Here is a 23,577-nt window from a genome sequence, read left to right as displayed (position 1 = left end):
TATATTTTTAAATATCTTTTATTTATTTATAAAAATATAAAAAAATAAATCATTTCTTATGATTATTTTAGAGGTAAAATTAAGAATTTTATCACGTTAAAATATTTTTTAAATATATTTCTTTAAAAAAAAAAAAATTAGTGTGTTATGATCTAGAAAACTTTTTAAGTCCATAAAATAAATTTTTTAACGAAGAAATATGTAACTAAAATTTAATTTAGTGACATTTTAACATTTAAAAATTGATTTTAACACACTCGATAAATATTACTTCTTTTTTTTTTTATGTTCAAATTTGTCTATTATATCCATTTTTTTTTTTTTACTTGCTTTATGAACTTATACATATGAATTTTCTTCTTAGAATAATTATACACTGTTTTTTTATCTTTTGTAAGTTGCTAAAAACCCACAAAGAATATCAAATTAACATTCGGTTGAAGTATTACAAGATCCTTTCAGGTACCTTCTCATATCATTAAATGTCAATTTGTGGCGACATCATGGAATTGGTAGAAACAAGAAAAAACTTTCAAGAAATATTAATTAGATTAACTCATTCAGAATTTAAAAAAAAATTATAAAAAAAAATATACTTAAGTTTTTCTTACGTAATAATCTGAAATCATTTGGAGATGAGTTTTTATCTTTGTGAAATTTACCTCCTTTTTTTCCCCCCTTAAATAACATCATTAAAACATAATTTAGAAATTATCAACGTCGTCTGCGGTTCTACTTTTTATTTCGGACTTAATTAACTCTAAAAATAAAAGAAAAAAATATATATGAATTTCTTAAAATAATATAGAGTTAAGTCTGTATAGATAATTGTTATATAATTATAATGGTCTTATATGCGAATAAATACGAGCTTAGAGGTTAGATAAGGCAATTAGAAATGTATTTATAAAAAAAAATTCGGTGTTAATTCAAAAAAGTGGATAGAAAAAAAAAGTATGATTTAATGGAGTAAGAATTAAGAAAAAAGTTGTTTTGAAACGTATTAATGTAGTTAAAGCCTTCAAACACGAGTCAAAATAGAGATATGGAGTGATTAATAGGAAGAAATTGAAGGAAGTCTAACACGTGACAAACACTAATTTTGAGTCTGCCACTGAAGTGAACTGTATGGCAAAACGGTAAAGTTTCTGGTTTTAGCGACATGGTACGTGTCACTTAGCATCACCACGACTATGTGACGACTCTATCCAGGCAAGGACACCATTTCGCCGGTGGTCTCCTAGCTGGCGCCAGTCCAGTGCTCTAACGACAGTATCCTATCTGATAGGCCAGCTGCAAAATGTGAATGTAGTCGTTTCACACTGACCTTCGTTTCAAGTCGACTTCTACGGCCTTTCTGAATGCTTCTTTGGCTTCCGGTTCAATTGCGTTGGATATGGTGGATGTTAGATAAGCTCTCTAAGGATTGCCAAGTGGTTTGGAATGTTTAGTGAAGTGTCCGTATTATCTATGTGCCTGTCTGTGTTGGCTTGAACTGTAAAAAAACAGGCAGAATTACCAATCGTTTTTAAGTATGGTTCGTTCCTGTTTATAATTTTTGCTGGCTTAAGAATAAAATTTGATAAAATTCTAGAAAAAAAATTAAGTTAATTAGATAAAATTTCGTGTAAAAAGCGTTAAATGAGAGACCCAATTTCGGTATTGTATCGTAAACAAAGTAGAAAAATCGTAAAAATTAATCATTCTCGTAACCTGTCTGTGAACATTCCAGCTTAAGAAATTCCAATTTTTAAGAAAGATTTATTCGTTTCAAAATGCAATTTAATAAATTTTAAATAAAATCTATAAATTCGCTAGTAGAAAACTTTTTTTTTTTTAAGGAAACAGTTTATACAGAATAAGCATTAAAAGTAGACAAAGAGGCGGTCAAACGACAAAGATACGGCACCCACTACCTTAAGGCAAAAAGTTTAATACTATTTAAAGTAGACCTAGACCAAAACTGACTGATAACATCGATGATACGAAAGGAAGTTCAGGCTCCAGGCAACCAGAGTCTAGACCTAATTAGAAAGATAACGGGTCTGATTAGCTGTAGGCAGAAAAACCTCCATTTTGTGACAGTTTTACCTTCGAGATTCGATGTTGATCCAACACCTTAACAATCAACATTGTTTGAACTAATTTCCAGTTGGAAAAGAGGATGATTTTAATGCGTTTATTGAGGTAATTTCCGGTTTAAATGAAGATGATAGAAATCTATATATATATATATCTTTTTTTTAACTAATTTTTTTAGGATGATGTAAATATCTGTTCGGGTTATTTCCTGTTCGAATGAAGATGATAGAAATCTATTGTTTTTTAAAGTAATTTTTAAGATAAGTATATTAATGGTTCGAACTATGGTATTTTTTTTACCTTAATTTCTAGGATGATATAAATAGTTTTATTGAGGTTATTCCCGATTTAAGTGAAGATAACAGAAATTCAAATTAGTTTAAACGTCTGGTAACTAATTTTTGAACAATTTATGTAAATTTATTAAGATAAGCTTCAGTTTGAGTAAGACGCGTGATGNATAGTCTCTGAAGAGACAAGAGAAGAAGATATCTTGAGCTTCTCTACTAAACGATTAAAAAACTTTTTGATAATTAATTGCTAAAAAACACGAAAGGATCATCGGAGTACAAGAAACAACTAACAATCTTAAGAACTGTTTATAATTTTTGCTGGCTTAAGAATAAAATTTGATAAAATTCTAGAAAAAAAATTAAGTTAATTAGATAAAATTTCGTGTAAAAAGCGTTAAATGAGAGACCCAATTTCGGTATTGTATCGTAAACAAAGTAGAAAAATCGTAAAAATTAATCATTCTCGTAACCTGTCTGTGAACATTCCAGCTTAAGAAATTCCAATTTTTAAGAAAGATTTATTCGTTTCAAAATGCAATTTAATAAATTTTAAATAAAATCTATAAATTCGCTAGTAGAAAACTTTTTTTTTTTTAAGGAAACAGTTTATACAGAATAAGCATTAAAAGTAGACAAAGAGGCGGTCAAACGACAAAGATACGGCACCCACTACCTTAAGGCAAAAAGTTTAATACTATTTAAAGTAGACCTAGACCAAAACTGACTGATAACATCGATGATACGAAAGGAAGTTCAGGCTCCAGGCAACCAGAGTCTAGACCTAATTAGAAAGATAACGGGTCTGATTAGCTGTAGGCAGAAAAACCTCCATTTTGTGACAGTTTTACCTTCGAGATTCGATGTTGATCCAACACCTTAACAATCAACATTGTTTGAACTAATTTCCAGTTGGAAAAGAGGATGATTTTAATGCGTTTATTGAGGTAATTTCCGGTTTAAATGAAGATGATAGAAATCTATATATATATATATCTTTTTTTTAACTAATTTTTTTAGGATGATGTAAATATCTGTTCGGGTTATTTCCTGTTCGAATGAAGATGATAGAAATCTATTGTTTTTTAAAGTAATTTTTAAGATAAGTATATTAATGGTTCGAACTATGGTATTTTTTTTACCTTAATTTCTAGGATGATATAAATAGTTTTATTGAGGTTATTCCCGATTTAAGTGAAGATAACAGAAATTCAAATTAGTTTAAACGTCTGGTAACTAATTTTTGAACAATTTATGTAAATTTATTAAGATAAGCTTCAGTTTGAGTAAGACGCGTGATGATGATGATGATGATGATGTCTTTCGAATTGAATCCTAACAAGAATTTAAGATGATAGACTAATATTTTAATTAGAATAGAGAAATAATATAAATACATTATTTTAATTCATCACTAGTTAATTAAGAATATAAATAATTAAATGAATTAATCCTCAAATGAGATGAAGAAGAAGAAGAAGAAGAGACTAGAAGCGTACTAACTATTCAATTATTCATTCGAGTTCAGTGAACAAGAAAACAATGTGAAAACATTGTCACAGCGGAATCTCTCAACTGCTATGATAGGCTTTTAGGCATTAGCCGTGATCCTGTTTTCACCAACTGTAAGGACAATGAATAGAGAGAACGTAGTAGGTCATGGACAAAAATACATGCTTGTCAAATCGTATTAGATGTCCATTCTGGTTGAACATTATACTGTTCCTTCTCTCTCCTTTCTGCTATCTGTAGAGCTTTTTAGCCGCCATTTTGCGACTAGTCAAAAGGGGATGAAAATGCATTAGAGGCACAGATGGAATCGTAAACTACCTCCCGTCCTCCGATGCCATTTTTTTTTTTTTCTTTTTTTTTCCTCCTCCTTCTTCTGCATCTCACGCTCTTTTATCTGTTTCGTTGTCGATCATTTCGGTATCATAAAGAAAGGACATAAGGTTACCGCCCCGCACGATGGTATATAAACTCGGACTGAGTCGTAAAAACTCAAAAAAGTCGCCATTTTACTTGCCTCCACCTAACCTTGGGTGTGATATTAACATTATAATACAATTTTTTCTCAACTTTAAACCCATTGTAATGCTCTATATACTACTAACAAACTCCCATGCTCAGTATTTTTTAGTATAACGTTAAACATGTTTTAATACCTTAACCAGCATAGACATATTGAAGTTTTTTTGGTATATTTAATGTTATAGTTAATTATATATTAAGTAAAAATTCAGTTTATAAGGTTAAAAAATACTATTTTTTGTCTGTAAAACCATACATTACGTGTGTAAGTCTTCAATAAAAGCATGTGTAGAGGTAAAAACTGTGTGTTTTTTGTAGGCCTATTCGTGTTAGTTTAATAAAAGGAGACCGTGTGAGGTGCTACATTTCCGATATTGGTACGGTGGAGAAAATTAGAAGGTTGCAGCCTCCTACAATCGCTAAAATTGCTACCTAACCAAGTTAACCCAGATTTATTGTGGAAAGTGCAACAGACGTCTGCGTGTGAGAGGCGACGCCCCCGTGGTTCCAACCTCGATTCGATTGCTGCCCTTTGCATTAGGATAGCAGAAATGGAATTGGATGTACTACCCCACCTCCTGCTACACACTATTGCTCCACCCTCTCTAGCAATTTCTGTTAAGCATTTCTTCTTTTGCTAACCTGTACTTAAACTCCATCGTAGCTTGTGACATACACAAAGTGAATTCTGTAAAAAAAAATAATCTTTTTTTCACGCATTTACCAATCGAAAATGTGCATATGTTAGTGCAATCAAACTAACATTTTCTCATCTTTTCCCTCTAATAACCAGTGACCCGAAAGAGCGCACTAGTTTTTTTTAAAGCAACTACAACTAAACTCAATTTCAGATTTTTTATATTCAAAAAAACACATCTGTGGGGAAATTAAGTGGTGTTTAGAGTGAGGCGTGCATCTATCGTTACACTTATTTNTATATATATCTTTTTTTTAACTAATTTTTTTAGGATGATGTAAATATCTGTTCGGGTTATTTCCTGTTCGAATGAAGATGATAGAAATCTATTGTTTTTTAAAGTAATTTTTAAGATAAGTATATTAATGGTTCGAACTATGGTATTTTTTTTACCTTAATTTCTAGGATGATATAAATAGTTTTATTGAGGTTATTCCCGATTTAAGTGAAGATAACAGAAATTCAAATTAGTTTAAACGTCTGGTAACTAATTTTTGAACAATTTATGTAAATTTATTAAGATAAGCTTCAGTTTGAGTAAGACGCGTGATGATGATGATGATGATGATGTCTTTCGAATTGAATCCTAACAAGAATTTAAGATGATAGACTAATATTTTAATTAGAATAGAGAAATAATATAAATACATTATTTTAATTCATCACTAGTTAATTAAGAATATAAATAATTAAATGAATTAATCCTCAAATGAGATGAAGAAGAAGAAGAAGACGAAGAGTAATTTTTAAAAAGTTTTAAGTAAGATCAAAGATGATAAACTAAATTTCCACTTGATGATAGTTTTTAAACTAATTTCTAGATATAAAAAATTAAAATAAATTTTAAAAAAATCATCAAAAAGTCGAATACGTTTGCATACATTCAACACAAAAGAAAATAATCTTTAAGATTCTCATTTAATCATCATTAATTAAATTGATTTTTAATTTAAGTTATAAAACTACTAAGTCTTATAAAACTTTACAAATTTTTACATTTAATCGGCTTTATAGACAATGATTTTATAATTAACTTAAAGTTTTAAATGTCTTAATTATAATTAGTCTATTGTTTAATTATAAAATTGTTAAAGTATTTTTTTCTTTTTCTCAATAGAGAATTACTCATTAATCTGGTATTCTTTTAACGATCGACTGTGTTTGAAGACGCATCTCACGCTCTTTTATCTGTTTCGTTGTCGATCATTTCGGTATCATAAAGAAAGGACATAAGGTTACCGCCCCGCACGATGGTATATAAACTCGGACTGAGTCGTAAAAACTCAAAAAAGTCGCCATTTTACTTGCCTCCACCTAACCTTGGGTGTGATATTAACATTATAATACAATTTTTTCTCAACTTTAAACCCATTGTAATGCTCTATATACTACTAACAAACTCCCATGCTCAGTATTTTTTAGTATAACGTTAAACATGTTTTAATACCTTAACCAGCATAGACATATTGAAGTTTTTTTGGTATATTTAATGTTATAGTTAATTATATATTAAGTAAAAATTCAGTTTATAAGGTTAAAAAATACTATTTTTTGTCTGTAAAACCATACATTACGTGTGTAAGTCTTCAATAAAAGCATGTGTAGAGGTAAAAACTGTGTGTTTTTTGTAGGCCTATTCGTGTTAGTTTAATAAAATTAATAATTCTAATTAAAGATTTTCCAATTTAAGCAGAGTTTTAAGCTTATAAATTCGTAATTTTTATATGGAAATTCGTGTTTAATTTACTAAAAAAATGATTTAAAATCTTTCGATTTTTTAAATGATTCATTACGTAATAACTTATAAAAAATTAAATAAAATTATTTCTTTCAAGAGCAGTTTAAAGAACTTTTATTTAACTAAAACTCTTCAGAACTTTATTTTTTTTTTCGTCTCTTCGGAAACGATGTTAATAGAAAAAAAGGGAGAAAATCTGGCCGTCTTCCAGTTATGTTTTAAAGATTAAGAAACATAAAAAAATAAAGAAAATTGCGATTTCTACTGAACTTAATTAGAATGATTCAACATCGTAAACACAATTTACTGATAGGAAAAAAAGTACAGTACCTTAATTTTTATTCCTTCGTTGAAGGAATAAAAATCAATAAATTTCGATTTATTAATTAATAAAGAAAAAAAATGGAATGTTTCGGTTGTTTAATGCACTTTTAAATATTACTCTTTATAGTTTAAATAGTATTAATGAAGGGAATTTAAACTAAAGAGGTTCATATGTGGATATAAAATGGGATTCATTAGAAGTGGAAGTGGCTATAGTCTCTGAAGAGACAAGAGAAGAAGATATCTTGAGCTTCTCTACTAAACGATTAAAAAACTTTTTGATAATTAATTGCTAAAAAACACGAAAGGATCATCGGAGTACAAGAAACAACTAACAATCTTAAGAACGATTGAGTGTGTGATTTTTACACAAGTCTGACATTAGAGTCCTTTGGAACAAATCACGTGCAAAGAGACAGTTGTAAGGCAAAGCTATCTGATCTCAGTTGCAGCATCCCAAGAGACCATCCCGAGTTCAGTTACGGGCTGCAGTTGATGGCAGTTCCGTGTACACCAATGAGTATGGTGTCTTGACGGCTTGCAACACTCCTAACTCTGCCTCCTCTGGGATTTCAAACAGTCCCATGTTTCTAATTACAAAGCTTTTTATACCTGTCTTTAGCCAAGTTATCTTTATAGGTGTTTTTCTACTATTTTCGTTGATGTGGCAAATATCGGTATTTACCTTCCTTTCATCCTTTTACTTCTTATTTGATGTGAACGAATTGAACAAATTCTCCGAAGCGTTTTAATGTCTGCTCTCTATTCTTGTTAATAAACTTGAAATCCTTGTTCGTATTCGTGAAAAATCTTTAGAAATTCGACTTTAATACAAGAAAAAAAACATGTAATATATATATTTTTTAAATATATTTTTATTATTTTACTTCTTTCTTCCATTGCTAGTACGAAAGTTTAGGCAATCAATAATAAGAGTTTTGACAGAAAGGCTATTCCCGAGCTACATCTCCTGTAAATAAGGTTTTATGAGGTCTACAGATTGCAGAAACTTCCAAAGTATGAATTTACCCACTTCTAACAGAAAATTTATTCTGAGGAAGTTTGAAGGAGGAAGAATAGAGTAGGAAGCGCTATTCTCGTATAAAATTCGATTTTTATTCAGATTTTTTTTCTCGATAGAACTTTAATAATTAAAGTCGAATTTCTTAACTTTAATCAAAGTGACAGGAGGAAAGAGGGGGGGGGTTCGTTTAACTATGGCGATGTTTAAAGGCTCGTTACAACGTAATAATTATAAATTAAGGCTTTCTATAAGTAAAAATAACTAAAAAAGACTTTTCTAAATCAGAATTTGTAAAATTTTAGCTAAATTTTTTAATATTATAACCATAATGTATNATATAATAATATATTTTTTATAAGAAATTAATTTTTGAGAAAGAAAAAAAATCGTCCCGTAGAAGAAGAAGAAGAAGAGACTAGAAGCGTACTAACTATTCAATTATTCATTCGAGTTCAGTGAACAAGAAAACAATGTGAAAACATTGTCACAGCGGAATCTCTCAACTGCTATGATAGGCTTTTAGGCATTAGCCGTGATCCTGTTTTCACCAACTGTAAGGACAATGAATAGAGAGAACGTAGTAGGTCATGGACAAAAATACATGCTTGTCAAATCGTATTAGATGTCCATTCTGGTTGAACATTATACTGTTCCTTCTCTCTCCTTTCTGCTATCTGTAGAGCTTTTTAGCCGCCATTTTGCGACTAGTCAAAAGGGGATGAAAATGCATTAGAGGCACAGATGGAATCGTAAACTACCTCCCGTCCTCCGATGCCATTTTTTTTTTTTTTCTTTTTTTTTCCTCCTCCTCCTTCTTCTCCTCCTTCTCCTCCTCCTTCCTTCTCAGGAAACAACAAGAACTTGGGTCTGTTCTATACAACTACTATTTGTAGTTAATGTGCGGTTTTTACCCGATTTGACGCTAAATATGTTTTTGGGGAAGTGTGTAAAGGAGATAATGTTTCCTATTTATAAATGACTATTGCTTAAAGAGTGATGGAGCGGAAGAGAGCTTAAAAGGATTTATATATACTTTTCTGTAAAAGAAACACGAGTCCTATACAATGACGACAGGTATCAGATATCTTTAATCTGTAAATCCACTTCATACGATTTGATCAATCTTTGATTAGGATCTACAGAAGTTACTAAATCAAAAATATTATTTTTGAACTCCACATCATCATTTTATAAGTTTAGTTTGAGGCGTTATTATTAGTATTATTATTTTTTCTAACAGGGAAAAAACATATAAAGTATTCATTGTAGATAGGAAAGAAACCTCAACAAAAATCTTAACAATATTAACTTGTAAACATTTTTCATATTTTTACGCGTGAAAATAGTTTTTACACTCTCAGAGATTGCTAGAATAATATTCTCGATTGATATCTTGCTCGATATATCATCTTAGCGAAATCAATTTACAGAATGGAACGAAGAGATATTCAAAAAGTTTATATATAAGATAAATAAATATATATTTTTCCAGTTTAGAAAATCGTAAAAAAATACATGTTTTGTACGTATTAAAGTTAGACATTTATCATTAAAGTTAGATTGAAGGACAGGTGTACGAGCACTTGAAACAACCTAAAACCCGTCCAGGTAACAATCGTGCACCTGTGAACTAGTCGAACTTCCGACAAAATGTTACTTTACGATCGATTTTAGATAAAAGTCTTGAGGAGATAAATGTATTGTTTCGACGCATCCGGTTCTATCATATGATGCCCTATAAAACACATCACGTACAACACACGTCATTAGAAAGTGAGAGTTGACGTGGCATTTAATTAGTTTGATCGCTGTTGCTGTGCCTTGTCATATATTAAAACTGTTGTAAAGGTGTCGGGTTTTGTTTAAAAGCTCGCTTTCGTCATCGCCCCCATTAATATTTATTATCTATAAAAGAAAATCTTTTCGATTTCTCTCTCTCTCTTACTCGTATGTCTTATGCAGTTAGCTTATAAGTGCAGCTTAATTTAAAACCTTATTTATGATTTATTATTTTAAAAAAATGTATATAAAGATGTGTTATAAGCTAGTTTAGATCGAATTTAATCTGATACAGTTATAAATAATTCACAAAATAGTAAAAGAAAAAAAGAGGGAAGCAATCAGTAGTCGCATCAAGTTACAAATAACCGATTTTAAAAAAGAATATTTAATTATTTTAAAGTTAAAATAAGCAAATAGACAATTGAATTGTTGTTTAAAAATATATTTCTGATCAAATAAGCTTTAATTATTTTAAAAAAAATACATTTTTTATCCCCGAATTCTTCGAAATTGTAGTTTATTTTAATACATGACACTGGGGATTTCATTTCAATGAATCATTTATAATTAATTATTTTTGGTACATATGAATGTTTAAGTCTAACAACTCTAACTATGGCATCATAATACATATTTATTTGCAATCGGATAAAATAAAATTAGAAAATCACCAGATATTTTAAGAATATCCGACTTCTATTCAATTTTATAGATTTTTAAACTAACAGATCAACAGATAAATTCATATTTTCTTCATTATATCCATATTATCCGACTTATTAATCAATTATTTTGTAAAATTATAAAGTTTAATTCAAGATTCCGTTAATTAAAACCTTATATAAGAGAAAATTACGCCTTAAAATTGGTAATTTTTCTAGGATAATTTCTCGAATATAAGTTATATAAAAACGTTTGGTCTAAATAAAAATGGGTATATAAATTCTGTTTTTTGGTTGTTCTAAATAGGATAGGAGTTTCAGTAGTCCAAGAAAGATACAGAGGAAAAAAAAGTAAAGCTACAGGACCGACAAGAGTCTCATATAGTCCTACCATAAATCATGTATCCCCAGTCGTTTCAGAAGTCGCCCACTTTAGCGATGAAGCCAATCCCCCAACCAATGGTTGGCTTCTGCTTTCTCTATGCTCTAGAAAATCGTTGTCTAAGGTGGATGTTGTTGCCAGACCAGCGATGATTAATGTACTGTTCGGTATTAAACTAGTTAGAAACTCGTTCCGTTTTTTTCTTCTCATTCCTTTACCGCAATTTGCTTTGGTATTGTCTAGCAATTCTTTTTATTTTATCCTTTACCTAATGTCTTTAGCCGTTACCATTAAAAAATAACAATATCTAATCTAAAAACTAAAAAAATATGAGGTTATTCTCACCTCTCCGCACAACGAAACGTGCTTAATGCGNATTAAATATCATTAAAGTATAAAAAAATAAAATAAATAAATAATAAAAATGGTAGAATGATATGTTATAAACATTATCGATTATACAAAAATATGAATCGATTATAAAATTAACTAATTTAATTATTTTAAAAAATAAAAACGATTTTTTTTCGAACGTTTAGCTTAGTAAAATTCCCTTCAAACCCTTCTATTCTAGTTTAAAAACGTCCGGAGATATTTATTTTATGTTTAAATCATTAATTTTCTATCGGGTTATTTATTTATCTATTAATTTTTATAGCTGTTATCGTTACGGGAGAGCGTAAAAATCAGACGTTTTACGAATCGTGTGGACCAATCTAGGTTAGAACCCGTATCGATCCGTGGAAAAATAAACATTATACAACAAGAATATTTCATATAACACAATATATCCGTCCAGGTTTTCTCATTAAGAGCAATCGAATCTCTTATGCAACTCAAGCAATACCGTTCGTAATATTTCACCATCAAACTACTCGAACGTTATTTAGACCCAATCACTGTAAATGGATAGCAATTCCCAAAATGATTCTACGTCATTTTTCAACTTAATTAGATTCGTAGGATATTTGTACTACTCACGAAACTAACATAAACGTAACCTTCTATAGAAGAGAAGCCTAACAATAGAGCGGTGTGTACACTTAAAAAAAAAAAAAAAACTGTCTTTAGCTAATTTATATCTGGGAAAACTTGACAATTAAGCAATTTTGTCGGTAACAAAACAGTCAATGATCACATTTTCGATTTGTAGGGGAGCGTAACAGTAGTCAGTCATAACCAAACCGTTGCGTGATCGTTCTAATGGCGTACGATACACATCCATCTACGTAGATATATATATATATATATATATATATATATATATACACGTTTTCTGGCAACGAAGGAAAAAATCAAAAAATATAATAAAAATTGTTTAAAAATAAATAAAAAATTATTCGAATAAACATTTGCTATTTTACTAAATTTAGATTTAAAATAACAGGCTCGAATTTTGAAAAAATTAAAGTAAATTCTTGAATATAGTTTTGAAATATTTTCGTTTACAATATTAATAATTCATTAATATATTCTTAAATGTCATTATTATTTTTTATGGAAAATTAATAATTTCTTTTAATTTCCCTACAAAAATAGGCTAAACTTTTTCTATTTGTCTTTAGTTCAATTCAGGCTGCAATTTTTGTCGAAGTTGTATTAAATTGGAAGTGTTAGCGCGATTAAATAATTTACATTTTGAATAATTGGAGAGAATGCATTTACGATCAATAGCTCGGAGGAATCTTGAAAATTATGTTTTCTTTCGTTAAAATTCATTGTTATTTTTTAATCCAGAATATTGATTGACATCTCCATTTGTGTATTAAAACAAAACTCGTTCGGTACGCCAGACACTCCGATCTAGAAGAAAATTCTCTTCAATATTTTGAGAATATTTGAACACGTCCGATTGATTTTTCAAGAAGTTATTCGCGAGAAATTCTTTCCTATTCCTTATATTCACAGTCTCCTGCTTTGATTTCTAATTTAAAAGCTTTCATGACACTAACTTTTTCACAATTCGCATCATCTCAAGAAATCTTAATGGGTAAACTAAAAATATAAAAACATACAAAAAATTTGTGATTCTGAAAATGCTAAATTTATTTTAAAAGTGACAAAAATGTTATATTGCCGAGGAATGCACAGTTATAATAAATGTAACTTGATGGAGGAAGAAAATAGAGTTGGAAATATTAAGTGACGATAATAGGGAATTATCGGCGCTTGCTTAATGAAGCTTGAGATGCGACAGAGAACGATGCTGCCACTGGTTGTAGCAATAGAACGATTCGATTAAACGTGACGTAAAAGTATCACGTTTCAAAACTTGTTTTAGGTAGAGAGAATGTTAACGTTTACTTTTGACAGTTACTGTGATAAGTTCTTAATGTGTTAAGTAAGTAATAAACGATTAATAATTGATTCTTTTCGAACCAATAATTTTTCACAAAAATAATCTATTTGATTTCTGATTAATTGAATAACTGTACACCGATAAGCGAATGAACCACACTCGTTTTTAACTTTTTTCGCAATGTGGATACCAAGAGGATCTTTTTTAGCAAGTCCTTTATGAATTCGGTCAAATCCACAATGGGGAAGCCGAGCAGAGAGGGAGGGGCCTGACTTATCTGGATGGAATACCTTCTAAAAATGCCTGGAGTTTTTCAACCCGTCCGGATTCGACCCCGGGTCATCAGAGTGACAGTCTGCCATCTTAACCGCTCGATCACCCGGCCGCCGAACCCAATGCACGTTATCCTATGGGCAAAAAGGGCAATTTTCTGGGGCCCCACCAACAGGGAGCCCCAAACCAATCTTTTATAAACTCATTACTGTAGTAAAAAGTAGAAATTCAAATTTGGGCCATATTAGGTACTCTAGATTGCGGGTGTGGCGCAGTGCAGAAAACTCCAGTGGTCGCGTTAAAAAACGAACGAGGATTCCCCCAAAAATTCTCCGAAGCATAATGTCTGAAGTCAACACCGTACATGGAATCCAGTAATTCAAATTTACCTGGGCTCATGAAGCTATAATGTGCCACTGGCCGAACCATATTTTATACAAATAAGAATATAATAGTAACTGGTGACAATTCACTGTTTAACAGAAGTATAATCTCACACCACCGTAGAAATAATTATAAAATAACACACCAAAGGCATCAAAAATTAATTATATATATTTGTAATGTCCGACTTCGTTTACGCTGTTATTCCTCATTCTTATCCGAAATAATTACTTTTCTCGACTCCCGTACTTAATCGATCTATAATATTTTTAATGCGATTTCAGATACGAAGATCTTTAACGCAAGATATAATCTACAGATATAAACTTAAGCATCGATATATATTTTTAATTATATGATAGAGAACAAGTATTAAAATAAATGAGGTATCGCGGATTAACTGGCCCTTACTGTTAAAAATGATTATTATTATAAATATGCGCGTGCTTTATATCTATGACAGAAACCGTTTATCATGTAAGAAAGAGATTCTGTTTATGAGAGTTATTACGTTCGAATCACTTTATTAATCAATTTTCACGCGCTTCGGGGGAACCTTCTTTCAAAACTGTTGTTGCTCTTCCTTTTATTTTTTTATTGTATCCGCATCCTCTATTATCCTCATCTGTTGAACGTTCTTGGATTTCTCGAGTCATTAAACTTTCTTTTAACTCGACCAACCTATTTATCGTTGAATGTAAGACTCGTCGAAACCGTTCAACGATTTGGCATTTCTATCCACTTTCGATGTAAATAATTAAAAAATAAAGTAATTAAAATAAAATAATAGTAATTTAAAGGTATTTTTATCATATTAGTCACGGTTAAGCGAGCGGATCTATTATAGATCGATAGAACTATAAGTAATAATTTGGTTGACTTTTTGGGCTGCAATTTGAAAAATTGTAGACCTATAAATTTCTACTGTCGTCCGTTTGTCTGTCCTTCCTTAATTTCGCAAATGGTGTTAGATAGATGAAACTCGAGTCCAGATATGGAAATCTTAGGGGAGGAGGCCCAAACTTCTTAAACACTATTCCGAACTAACTGTATACGAACTTCCGGTCTAATCACGTAATTTTAATTCAAAAATTTCCCAGAACGGAAGTATACAGATGACCGGCATGACTCTTTTGTTATCAGAAAAAGTATGATGTACAGTACAGGGGCAAGACACTACTAATTTGTTTTAGTTAAATTGTTGTATCTTCATCTAATTGTCAGTCCATTGCACGAAGTTTTGAGCAGTTCACCCTATTAATTAACGATCTTTGCTAATTAAAATTAATGCTTCTAACAACTACTGCATAATCATGCAGTTTAATTAGATCACAATTAGAAAATATCAAATATAGAACGATCAATAAAGAGTAAGNCTAGTTTAAAAACGTCCGGAGATATTTATTTTATGTTTAAATCATTAATTTTCTATCGGGTTATTTATTTATCTATTAATTTTTATAGCTGTTATCGTTACGGGAGAGCGTAAAAATCAGACGTTTTACGAATCGTGTGGACCAATCTAGGTTAGAACCCGTATCGATCCGTGGAAAAATAAACATTATACAACAAGAATATTTCATATAACACAATATATCCGTCCAGGTTTTCTCATTAAGAGCAATCGAATCTCTTATGCAACTCAAGCAATACCGTTCGTAATATTTCACCATCAAACTACTCGAACGTTATTTAGACCCAATCACTGTAAATGGATAGCAATTCCCAAAATGATTCTACGTCATTTTTCAACTTAATTAGATTCGTAGGATATTTGTACTACTCACGAAACTAACATAAACGTAACCTTCTATAGAAGAGAAGCCTAACAATAGAGCGGTGTGTACACTTAAAAAAAAAAAAAAAACTGTCTTTAGCTAATTTATATCTGGGAAAACTTGACAATTAAGCAATTTTGTCGGTAACAAAACAGTCAATGATCACATTTTCGATTTGTAGGGGAGCGTAACAGTAGTCAGTCATAACCAAACCGTTGCGTGATCGTTCTAATGGCGTACGATACACATCCATCTACGTAGATATATATATATATATATATATATATATATATATGCACGTTGTTTAAATAGCCATATCTGCAGTTCTCTGCACTGTATTTACTCTTCAGGTCCATTTGGTAGTGTTGAGTCACGATAGCTTGGCACTGCAGTCGTTCGAGTAGGGCACAACGTGAAACACAACTTTAATGGAAAAGTTATTCCTTCTCTTCAGCGAACTGTGTAAACACAGGCAGGTTCTGTCTAATGGGTTACTTCTAGCTAGCACCTTTCCACCTCTCTGATCTCAATACGAGTAGAAAGAAAAAGAATTGACTACTCATTAAGGAAGCACTGACTACTGTCTTGTCTGTATCATTAATCAAAAAGGGGATAAGCATACACACACGCACACACACCCCTTTAATATACAGAAATTTATCGAAATATCTAAGTAGAGAGTGTTGTGAACTTGAGATTTAATGAGTTGTTAACAGCTTTTCTCTTCTTGACGGAAGGAATTTTGAACCCCTTTTTTTTAAATTTTTGTTTCGTTTTGTATGCATTATGACAGTTTACACCATTCTTCCATCTGTATGTGTCTGTATCGTGTTAAGAATATTTCAGTTTTGGGTTGAGGGTTGTTTAGCGATTTGATTTTTATTCCCTAGAAAACTTTTATGAAATCTGACTGTAACTTTGTGCGTGTGTGTGGAATTATCGATAATTAAGAAAATTTCCTAATTAATGCTAGAATCATTAAGATGATTTCTATTTAAATGAGATGTTTTACTTTCACCAAATTTTAATTTTAGTCACTCAAGTAGGGAATTTATGTAAAAATTTATGTCGTGTTGAAATGTGTTTTAAAAGCTAAATAATGGCATTTAGCGGTCGGAAAAATGGGATTTATAAAAATTAAAGTTTCAAATCTCCACTTATCGTTTAATGTATTAAATTTACAAAAATTCTAAACTAAATAATTATTATTAACCCATAAAAATGCTAATTTATAGATTTTCTTTTGTTTTTGTTAGGAATTAAAATTTATAAATATTCAGATTTTACAGCTTGTTTTTTTTTTTTAAATGTGTAATTGAAATTGCGAGTAAAAAGATAATAAATTAAGTTTTAGATTTAATTATTTTAAAATTAAAAAAAAAATTTACACACATTTATGCTTATTTCGAACCTTAGAGATGTTTGCTTCTATAATAAAATTTTACATATTTATAAGCATTAAAAATCGTAAATATAATTAAAAATGCATATTTACTTGTAGTTTAAGTTACTAAATTTAATCTTTATTTCTTAAAAAATATAAAATTTCAATTAATTTTAGTATATTTTAGAGTCAAAAATTCATAAAAATCTAACTTGCAATCATCGGAGTTAGCATCACACGGAGTAAAATTTATGAAAATTTAAACATGTTTCATGAAAAATATTAAATTTTAGATACTAAAAAACGATTTCCTGGTATGTTTTTTTNCATATCTATATGCCAGAGATATGAAGGTCTATTAATAACAAACTGGACTTTAATAAGCTGTCGTGTAATAACTTACTAAGCCCATATCAGATTTTTTTGTGGTTTAAAGCTATTTTAAGACCCTTAACTACTGTTTTAGGTATTATTTTAAGGCCTTTTCATCTATCAGTCACTTTTAAAAATTTAAAGAAGAGAGAAAAATTTAGCTTAGGATGATATACATATAGCCTATAATATAAGCTAATCTTAATAAGGAGAGCATAAAATAGAGAACAATTACTATATAATAACTGTAAGTGTTTAACTATAATTTACAGGCTTAATTTTAAGGTTTATTATCACACTTTAAGCTATTATTCTGAAAAAATTTGAGCATAAACATATTCAAATTTTGAAAAAATTCGGTTATAAAGGCTGATATAACCGATAAAACGATGCTCTAAACGAAAATATCGCCAATAAGCTTTTAAAATTGTACTATTTTTCTATAGACTTATTTCTTCTTTATTTTACTTAAATTTCTTATTCTTATTACTTTTTTCTATATATATCAGTGTTAAATTGTATTATTTAAGTTATTAAAACATTAAAAGTAATTTTATAAAACCGATAAAAATATGGTTTTAAATCTTATAAGCTCTTACACTTATATTAAAATTAGTAAAATGTATCATTATTAACAGATGAAAGAACGTATCTAGCAATCATTTTAAACCTTTCTTTTGTTAAAGTAACTTGTTAAAATACTAAAAAAAAATAAGAAGGAAAAAAAAATAGACTTAAATCGATCAACAATTAATCTGATTTTTCGGTTTAAACTTTATATATATTTTTTTAAATATATTTTTATTATTTTACTTCTTTCTTCCATTGCTAGTACGAAAGTTTAGGCAATCAATAATAAGAGTTTTGACAGAAAGGCTATTCCCGAGCTACATCTCCTGTAAATAAGGTTTTATGAGGTCTACAGATTGCAGAAACTTCCAAAGTATGAATTTACCCACTTCTAACAGAAAATTTATTCTGAGGAAGTTTGAAGGAGGAAGAATAGAGTAGGAAGCGCTATTCTCGTATAAAATTCGATTTTTATTCAGATTTTTTTTCTCGATAGAACTTTAATAATTAAAGTCGAATTTCTTAACTTTAATCAAAGTGACAGGAGGAAAGAGGGGGGGGGGTTCGTTTAACTATGGCGATGTTTAAAGGNCATTGTTATATTAAAAATCGGTATACATTATTTTTCATTATTGTATAATTTTATTCGTCCTGTGGTATCTAAAATTAATATGCTAACAAAGTATAAAATATTCGCTGTAATTATTATCTTGTAAATATAAAGAATTTATTAGCAATTGTAAAGTGGAAGCCCTTATTAATTAAGAGAGTGTAATCGCCAGTTCTAAATAAGAGTGAAAAACGTTTTCAAATTTGAAAGATATATTTAAGTTTACACGATAGTTTAATTAATTACATACGAAACCGTGATTTCGATAGAAATATCCATGAATCAAAGTTATATGTCTAAAGATGTAAATAAATGTAATAAATTATGTAAAGATTAAAGATGATTCTTTAATTAAGCAGAAAGAAAAATAATAACAATAAAATATTGTTTATTGTGCTTTAAATTTCTATTATTTTTATGGGCTAATATTAAAAAATTACGATTTCAGTAATATCTTTTCTAATGAATGTTTTATTTACTCTTACGTGCCAATAAATAAGAAGTTATAAGTAATTAAACAAATTTTATTTCTTACATTAAAACTGTTAAATATACAAGAAAGGGGCACGAGAGAAATATAAAACAAATCTGTACTAACGCTAATTGAACGGTACATAAAACGGTAAATGTATACGAATATGTACAAGATTGGTTTATAATAAAACATTCTTAATTTGTAATTTAGTTTTTGTCGTATTCTTTACTACCCTTTCCGACATTACTATCTTCTTGCCAGTAATGACAAGGTGGTCGTAACCAGTTCAGAAAATATGCGTGTATGGTGACATTTCTTCTTGCATCATTCATAAACTCGGTTCTCTGTAGACTTTAGCAAGGACTATCATTACAGTGACTTATAGGACGTGGAGGAGAGTCAAGGAAGGTGCGTGCACAGTACAGCTACCGTCTACTGATGCTGGAGTCCAGACATCATCCATTAAGAGGGTTGAGTCACATGAAAGTCTCCTAGCAACGAACCGATGAGTGATAAATATTCTAGACTTTCTTCCTTCCATGTGTTCCAGCTATAAAATTACATTGGAGCTATGTAACAATCTGAATTTTTCCAACTTTCTTAGACTCGGTTTAAGGCGAAAAAAAAAACATATATCTTAACACGTGATAATGGAATAAATTAAAAGGAGAAAAAATATTTCGTGACCATGCCTTTTTCTTGATGTTAACCTTCAATTTTAAAGGGTGCCGACTTAAAAGTTATGATCTTTTTGTGTTCTTTATAAACTTATCCATCCACATAGCAAGGGTTCGGTCTTCTGAGGGTACTCCAGAGGGGTCAAAGCATAATGACCCCTTAGAGTTGTAAACGCATTGGTGTTTCTACCTCACGCTCACCTATAAAATGCCAATGGGGCACTAGTTGCTTGTGGTCTTTCTCTATAGTTACCGGTTTATAACGGGTAGTCATAAAAATAACCGAAATATCTGAAAGTAATTTGTGGCTAAAATAAAACAATAAAACAATTTGTTACCGACCTTACCCAGTTTTTGAATTTTCAACTTATATATTAGTCCCTCATACTGCATTTGATTTATAGTTAAGAACAAATGATCCATTTATGTCAGAAAGCAATTATTAGTGTTTCAATGATAAATAGATAACTATCTGCATATTCCACAACCAAATTATCATTCTTATCGTGATCACTTTTTGTTTCAACTCTAGAATAATCAATAGGAAGACCGATATCTACATATCTATATGCCAGAGATATGAAGGTCTATTAATAACAAACTGGACTTTAATAAGCTGTCGTGTAATAACTTACTAAGCCCATATCAGATTTTTTTGTGGTTTAAAGCTATTTTAAGACCCTTAACTACTGTTTTAGGTATTATTTTAAGGCCTTTTCATCTATCAGTCACTTTTAAAAATTTAAAGAAGAGAGAAAAATTTAGCTTAGGATGATATACATATAGCCTATAATATAAGCTAATCTTAATAAGGAGAGCATAAAATAGAGAACAATTACTATATAATAACTGTAAGTGTTTAACTATAATTTACAGGCTTAATTTTAAGGTTTATTATCACACTTTAAGCTATTATTCTGAAAAAATTTGAGCATAAACATATTCAAATTTTGAAAAAATTCGGTTATAAAGGCTGATATAACCGATAAAACGATGCTCTAAACGAAAATATCGCCAATAAGCTTTTAAAATTGTACTATTTTTCTATAGACTTATAAACGAAGATATAAATACACATTTAAGCTAGAATTAATGTGGAATTACACTAAAACATTCAAAATTCTTAACTAGCATTAATTAATTAAAAATATTTTATAATATTTGATTTTTTCGTTAGTTTTTCCCTTACTAACCACCAATTGTTAAGGATTCATGTAAAGAACATTAATTTTCATGTTACAACGTTATTTCTGACGTCACTAAGTATTCCATTAGATTACTGTGAAGAGGATTATATTTTCGAGTTTGGGAAAAAGAAAGAGATGGAAAGAAGAAGAAGAAGAAGAAGGAAGAAAGAAGAAAGGAGCAGAGAGGAAAAAAAACAACAAAAAATGGAGGTCTCATATCGATCGAAAGACGCCGAAAACTCATTTTCCGTCCAACTAGATGGACTCCTAGCTTTTTATACAGACTGCTGTATCAAATTTTCTCTGCAAAGTCATCCATGAAACTTGAAACCTTCACCACAGTGGTGTTAACTAAATTTGAACGTCCCAAAAGATTTCTGTAGTAATATATTTTTCTTTATGTTAAAATTTATTTTATTGTTAAAAAATACATAAACCTTATATAAGCTTTCTTATGCATTAATATTAATTTTAGTTATATGAAAGCATTTTCTTTTTAAGATAGAAAAATTGATTACAAAATGGGATAGAGAAAACAACAACAATTATATGTAGTTAAAAAGGGGAGAACTCTGCCACACGTGCAAATCGTTATAAACTATATACATAAGCCTTAGTTTCTTAGGCGACTACTGCAACTTTTATAAAGTTTCCAAATTGTTATTGTTGACATTTGAGGCCTGTGTCCTTTCTCTCATCAGCCACTTGACCTAAGAAGCGTCGTTCTGGCGTCTTCAATCTTCGCCCATTCTTATTCTGCTTAGTTGGATAATGTTATCGTGTTCCAACTTTTACTATCTTGACCTGTCATCGTAAAGGCCAATACAATCTATTTAAAATAAAAGAGAATATTCTAAATTTTATTTTACAAATATAAATATATACATTTATATCTATATAATAATATATTTTTTATAAGAAATTAATTTTTGAGAAAGAAAAAAAATCGTCCCGTAGAAGAAGAAGAAGAAGAGACTAGAAGCGTACTAACTATTCAATTATTCATTCGAGTTCAGTGAACAAGAAAACAATGTGAAAACATTGTCACAGCGGAATCTCTCAACTGCTATGATAGGCTTTTAGGCATTAGCCGTGATCCTGTTTTCACCAACTGTAAGGACAATGAATAGAGAGAACGTAGTAGGTCATGGACAAAAATACATGCTTGTCAAATCGTATTAGATGTCCATTCTGGTTGAACATTATACTGTTCCTTCTCTCTCCTTTCTGCTATCTGTAGAGCTTTTTAGCCGCCATTTTGCGACTAGTCAAAAGGGGATGAAAATGCATTAGAGGCACAGATGGAATCGTAAACTACCTCCCGTCCTCCGATGCCATTTCTTTTTTTTTCTTTTTTTTTCCTCCTCCTTCTTCTCCTCCTTCTCCTCCTCCTTCCTTCTCAGGAAACAACAAGAACTTGGGTCTGTTCTATACAACTACTATTTGTAGTTAATGTGCGGTTTTTACCCGATTTGACGCTAAATATGTTTTTGGGGAAGTGTGTAAAGGAGATAATGTTTCCTATTTATAAATGACTATTGCTTAAAGAGTGATGGAGCGGAAGAGAGCTTAAAAGGATTTATATATACTTTTCTGTAAAAGAAACACGAGTCCTATACAATGACGACAGGTATCAGATATCTTTAATCTGTAAATCCACTTCATACGATTTGATCAATCTTTGATTAGGATCTACAGAAGTTACTAAATCAAAAATATTATTTTTGAACTCCACATCATCATTTTATAAGTTTAGTTTGAGGCGTTATTATTAGTATTATTATTTTTTCTAACAGGGAAAAAACATATAAAGTATTCATTGTAGATAGGAAAGAAACCTCANGCGGGCAGACTCACGCAGTTTGGCTGTTTTTCTTTCTTCTGTCTTACATCAGCCAAGATTCGCGTTTAATCTTCCAAACGGAGATACTTTTTCCTCCCAATGTAGTGAGAATTGTATTAATCGATAAATTTGTAAGGATTTTATGAGCTTATAAGGAGCTTGATGAAGTTGTTGTATAATTAGATTAAAAAATCGATAATTAAAATTAATTTTAATAAGTTTTTTCGTTAAAATTTATTAAGATAGTCAATAGAATTGTCGCTAATGTCTATAGATTTAATATGATTTTAACGAAAGTTAACTTATAGATCTATAGAAAATAGGTGATAAACTTTTATAAATTATTGCTAAAATAATATTAAACGATGCCAAGAATATACTGTAAACATAGAATAAGCAACAATATTCTATCCGTTTGAATTCGTTTAGATATTACATAGGCCTTCACTATCTATAGCAGGCCTTATAAAACGGGTCTCTAGGCATCTAAACCTTACAATAATGTAAGAATAATTGTATTACTATTTAATATAATATATTAATTTTCTAAAGAGATAAAGATTCTGTGATATTTCCCTTATAAAATTTGTAAAAATAAATCAAAATCTGTATAGGCTTTTTGGCTTATGCTTCGTGATTATAAGCTAACAAAAATAGATAATTTGTATAATAAATTATTAAATTACATTCAACTTAACAATTCTGAGTCAATT

At 30.0% G+C, this 23,577-nt stretch overlaps 1 protein-coding gene across 3 annotated transcripts in view; it reads right to left on the bottom strand.

Annotated features, from left to right (window-relative positions):
* Nucleotides 1-23,577, bottom strand: part of LOC111619884 (insulin gene enhancer protein ISL-1-like) — a 79,472-nt gene that overhangs the window by 17,131 nt on the left and 38,764 nt on the right. The window contains exon 7 of one of the 3 annotated variants that reach the window (XM_023362169.1): nucleotides 1,377-1,495. The exons of 1 other annotated variant lie outside the window; for it this stretch is intronic. In XM_023362169.1, coding sequence (XP_023217937.1) covers nucleotides 1,469-1,495 — 27 coding nt within the window. In that variant the 3' untranslated portion in view covers nucleotides 1,377-1,468. Of the gene's footprint in view, nucleotides 1-1,376; nucleotides 1,496-21,532; nucleotides 21,851-23,577 lie in introns of those variants that run through there. One more of the 3 variants, XM_023362026.1, reaches the window with a different exon arrangement.

The sequence above is a fragment of the Centruroides sculpturatus genome, unplaced genomic scaffold (genome assembly GCF_000671375.1).
Source record: "Centruroides sculpturatus isolate CEXI.00-Female unplaced genomic scaffold, Cexi_2.0 scaffold48, whole genome shotgun sequence".
NCBI classification, from domain to species: Eukaryota; Metazoa; Arthropoda; class Arachnida; order Scorpiones; family Buthidae; genus Centruroides; species Centruroides sculpturatus.
Note: the sequence above shows the minus strand (reverse complement) of the source record. Positions and strands in the feature narration are given on the sequence as shown.